General features: G+C 35.9%; 1 protein-coding gene across 1 annotated transcript; it reads right to left on the reverse strand.

Annotated features, from left to right (window-relative positions):
- Positions 1–216: 216 nt before the first annotated feature.
- On the reverse strand, positions 217–4,494 carry LOC130641985 (uncharacterized). Its single transcript, XM_057449038.1, has 2 exons — positions 3,137–4,494; positions 217–2,858 (listed from the first exon to the last, which is right to left on the reverse strand). The coding sequence occupies exons 1-2, from the start codon at positions 3,310–3,312 to the stop codon at positions 950–952; spliced, it is 2,085 nt and encodes a 694-aa protein (XP_057305021.1). The 5' UTR covers positions 3,313–4,494; the 3' UTR covers positions 217–949.
- Between the last annotated feature and the right edge of the window lie 583 nt (positions 4,495–5,077).

Raw genomic sequence — 5,077 nt, forward strand, 5'->3', positions numbered from 1 at the left:
GAATTATCACTGATGCTTGATGAATACTACTCAGTACATTTTCGGTTATAACATCTGGATACTCTAAAGCTGCTCTAGAGCAGAAGCTGTAAAGTTCATCAAGTCTATAGACAGGATAATCCAAATCTGCTGTATTCGCGTCAACAAAGGATGACAATAACGACTGGATTAGTTTCAATGTATCAACAACAGAATTCTTAATAAAATCAACTGGACTCAATTGTTGTATATTCATGTTATATTCTGAAAAATAAAAGTACTGCATAAGTACACGAAATGTCAACAAAACCACTTGTTTGTTTAATCATACAATAAATCCTAAAAATGCCAGACGAAATTCCCTCCAAAATGTTCGAAATATGTTTAAAAGTTACTTAACGATAACAGTTCTGTTTTTAAATAACTTTCTCTGAGTGAGTCGACCGTATATAAGTAGAACATTTTTTCACATAAAGAACAAAATAACAAACATAACCCTTGTGAAATAAAAAGAAAAGAAAAATATCTTCTTGGTTAGCACAGCTGAATGATAATGCAATGCGTAACTTGATCACGACTATAACCATACATCTTTTCCATATAAAAGTTAGAAAACAAACAAAATAGAACAACAAAAAGACGAACTTATAAATGCATGTGCAGTATATATAGACTTCAAGGAGCGTACAAGTCAGTCATAAATTCGAGACTAATCATAATCAATCTGATCATTAAAAGTATGTATATCACTGGAAGAATTCTTGCATAGGACTGACAGGATTTTTATATTCCCCCCCACCAGAAAAAAAATCAGTTTTATAGAAGTGAGGCATATTTTGGAAGAAAAAGAAAAAAAATCGGCATTTTTTCTCAATGACAACATAATAAGAACAATGACAACATAAGCTAAAAATCGATCACCTTGAAGGAAAAAAATAAACTCGTTAGTGCCCCTAAAAATTTACAATTATCATGGATTTGCGAATCCCTTTGATTCACATGCTAAAGCTGTTGCCAACATATTGTGAAACGCCTTTTCTACAGAATGAACTGTAGGTAGGTAGATTATTTTTAAACATGCAGAGGATTTGCACATACTGTTTTTTTCATCATCCGACATGTATTTCACTCTGATTTCATTTTTCATACCATCCAGTGGAACAACTGTATGACTAGTACAGAAGGCAAGTACTTTACTCAATGTCATACTGTCACTTTTTTCAATAAACGACAGAAAAAATTTCTTTGCCTGTGTCTCCACGAAGGAAGTTGGTTCGTCAAAACTAAAACATTTGATAAATTCTTTACTCTCAATCATGCGATAACCAGCACAAAATATTTGATCCATAACTTTCCAATGACACCGAATCGTATTCAAGAAATTGCACGAGCTCAAACCTTCGAATAACATGTCTGAAGAGTTTCGGCGTGACAATATCACATCATTCAAAATGAGTTGTTGAACCAGTAATGGGACATTTTCTTTGTTAATATTCTTGTCGGCAGGCCAATGCGCAGAATTAATAAGTGACCAAAACACATCTTGCTTCTGATTGTCCTTGTAAAGCAGTTTGTCTATATCGTCCTTTGTTTTACATTGATCAAGTGATTCAATCAATTCAATCAAATTTTCAGTTGTTGCATTTGCTGGTATGTGGCTTTTATTCAAACTTTCAATCAAACTGTCGGTATCTCTACCACACATGTGTAAAAAGTATGGTTTTGCTAATACTGGGAAGCCGGTGTCAACACCAGCAATCAATGAATGTACGATAATCATACCAGCAACTTTGAAAAGCACAGCTTTTGTGATGTCTTTCACAGGCAACAAACTGTTATTTTCACCTTCAAATAGACGATTTTTAACTTCTTCTAACAAAAGGTTGAAATATTCGGTTTTCATTGCCCCACCATCAAGGCCGTCCTCTCCTTTAAACTCAATGATCAATTTTTTGGTCATAACTTGAGAATTCACAAGGTTCCTTTTGTAAAATCTCAAGGATTCCATCCAAAGATTGTCACGTTCAATTTCCAAAGTGATTGTATCATTTTCTGAAGCAAGAGATGTAATTTGATTGAGAATTTCTTTTAAAGACATGTCCTTATCTACACATTTAATTTGCAGCATGTCAGACATATTTTCACTTGCACTTTTCTCACTCAAAATATTGGCTGCCACATCGATAGATTTGGTATTCCGTAAAATGTCCTGAATTGTGGCTTTAGAGATTCGAGGAAACATTGCCGACAAAGTATCGATATGGGGAGAAGTACTTCCTACTTCTTTTTCATTCGATGGCCCAGCTTCATCGTCTATCATCTCTGGAAAAATGTCATCATCAAGTTGACAATAAGCTTGATGGAATCTTAAATCATTTAACGGATATTTCTGATTACATCGTACACAGTTAACTTCAATACCTGAATCCATAGTTGGTTCCTCCATTGGTAAGTCGCTCTGCACTGGTCTGATGTATATTACAGCGTGACCGGGTACTAAATTTTTTAAATAGCTGATAGAATAACCATCTTTTCTTGGTGGTATCAACACCAATGGTCGGTTTATTCCACCACTCTCAGCCCTCAGAAGTTCAATGCCACCACTCTGTGATGATAATTTTGGATAAGCTTTTGTTAACTCTTCCAGAAGCATAGCATGTGTTCCAGTTTTGGAAGGAAAAACAACTTTTTCAATTCCGAGACCAACTTGGTTTAGCTCCATTAATTCACGTGTATTAGGTGAAACTGATGTATCTTTGTAGCTCAGTGCACAGAATTTATGGGTCCATGTGTCCTTAATGAAGTTATTAGAGAGACGTGGTTTCTTTGCTTGTGGGCGATATCGGCTACCACCAGCATTCAACGCTGGAAATTGCTTACTGAAACAGAACAAGAATTAAAATAAAAATCTGTCTCAAACATAATAATCTTTCTACTCAGTGTATACAGAAAAAAATTAAAGTTGAACAAAATCAAAAAAATGAAAAATGTTATAAAAAGGTACAAAGGCACGAAAAAATTCAATAGTCACAATCAGCATAATGCCTGTGAGCAGTACTCCTGGAGAGATGATTATTGAAACTTATCGAAAAGATACAAAGGAGGCAATGATCATGCTGGGAGCAGAAATTCACAACTCTTAAAAATATCAACCTACTTGAAATCTTGTAGAATTCTCTGATGTTGTGGACTTGGATGTAAGTTTGGACTTGGATGTGAGTTTGGACTCTGGAAGATGTTCTGATTTGGATTATTTTGAGTACTTGTTGTTGATGATGACAGACCATCCAATGCATTATTCAGTCTGTCTATAGCGTCTTTCACTTTCTGCATGCTGAATCAATTTTTAATTCCTAAAACATCACATACAATTTAGCTTGAAAGTTTTGAAAATTACAACCATGCCGATAAATATTCACGATAGTAAGACAAAAATTTAAAAATGTCTTAAGAATATCCTTAAAGGAAAATCGAATAAGAACATTGTACATATTTGCTGCATTATTTAAAATTCTTGAAAATGGGTGCAGTGTCACTTGAAGAAAACCAAAACTTGAGAAATTTGCCATCATTACAATACACCTGTTGACAGTGTTGTTGTACACATGCATATGCACCGCACAGTTCCATTTAACTACCAGTCGTAGTCCTACGTTCTGTTTTATAAGCTGCCCTGTTTACCTATCAAAACATTGTAATCACATGGTGATACAAAACACAATATTAATACAAAAACAGCACATTGCTTATAACAGAATAGCATGCAAGCAGTGTAATAACATTTTTCGGCTTATCGGCACCCTCCTCGTTGCAGGGGGAGGGGGGTTGATTGGTGGTGTATACAAGGGAAGGAAAAAAGGAAGTAAAAGTTGCTAGGGCAAATAATATAATCCATTATTTATAGCAATAGTATAGCTAGCCCATTACAAATTTTAATGAGAAAATATATATGAGGAGGGGGGGGGGTGCCAGCTATACCTGTGTTGACAAATGTCGTCGTTGCCCTACATTGCTTCCCTTCACTACTACACATACTTATGAATTAGCAACTTCTCACAATTTATCAGAATATAACTATAATACAGCAGAAATTAAAAAAACAGGAGAGAAAAAATCAGAGAGAACGGTCAGCCCAGCTGCTACAAAAACTTACTTTTTCTTTCGTGTTTTGTCTTGATTAATTTGCCAGTCAATTGAAAAAATTCGAAATTTATTCACGGGTAACCAAGGCAAATGGCGCGAAAGTACGCGTCCCCTCTTCCTACACGCCGCGTCGCCCTTGTTTGCGCGTCTTTCCATCACGCAACGCGTCCTTCTGTTACGCATCGCGTCCTTCTATTACGCCTCGCATCTCTCTATTATTACATACGCGTCTCACTATTACGCCTCGCGACTCTCTATTTCGCCTCGCGTCCACCTATACTACGCCTCGCGACCTTGGGATCTATATTGCACCTCGACACTCTACTACGCAACACGACACTCTATAGCGTGACTTTTGTCCAGTACATGACTCCATATTACTTTTAACCGTAAAATGAAACAAACGAACAGGAAAACAAATTTCTCATGTGGAGAAACTTGTAAAATTCGCAAATCAACTATTTATGAAAAAGGAAAAGGAAAACGAACTTAATTCCAATATCGTGGACTGTTTCTTTTCCTTAAATTTTATTCAGTTACAGCTAACAACGTCTTACTTTTCTGTTTCTTACGTTTTCCTATCAACAGAGACACAATTAAATTAGGATACTGTTTGGGGCCGTTTAATAATTACTTCATGCTAGCGGGTAGATGGATCTTCCCGTTTTTCATGACGCAGCGTAACATTAAATTAGGGGGTCGATAGGGAAAAGTAATAATTAGTGTCTTAGTTTCGAATTCGAACGTTTGTAAACATACTTTTCAGTATAGTTTTGGCTTTGAACATACTGTTTTCTCGGGAGTGAAAAATGGCGACTTTATTTGCCTTCATTTTCCACAGCGTAAAAAGAGAGATTTGCTTGTCAAAACAAACACGCTGTTATTGCAAAGTGTGTGGCAAAACATGAGAAAGGAGTCTTTCCCTGAGCTGATATCTCAAGTCTTTGCTCTAATT

The sequence above is a fragment of the Hydractinia symbiolongicarpus genome, chromosome 4 (genome assembly GCF_029227915.1).
Source record: "Hydractinia symbiolongicarpus strain clone_291-10 chromosome 4, HSymV2.1, whole genome shotgun sequence".
In the NCBI taxonomy this organism is placed as follows: domain Eukaryota; kingdom Metazoa; phylum Cnidaria; class Hydrozoa; order Anthoathecata; family Hydractiniidae; genus Hydractinia; species Hydractinia symbiolongicarpus.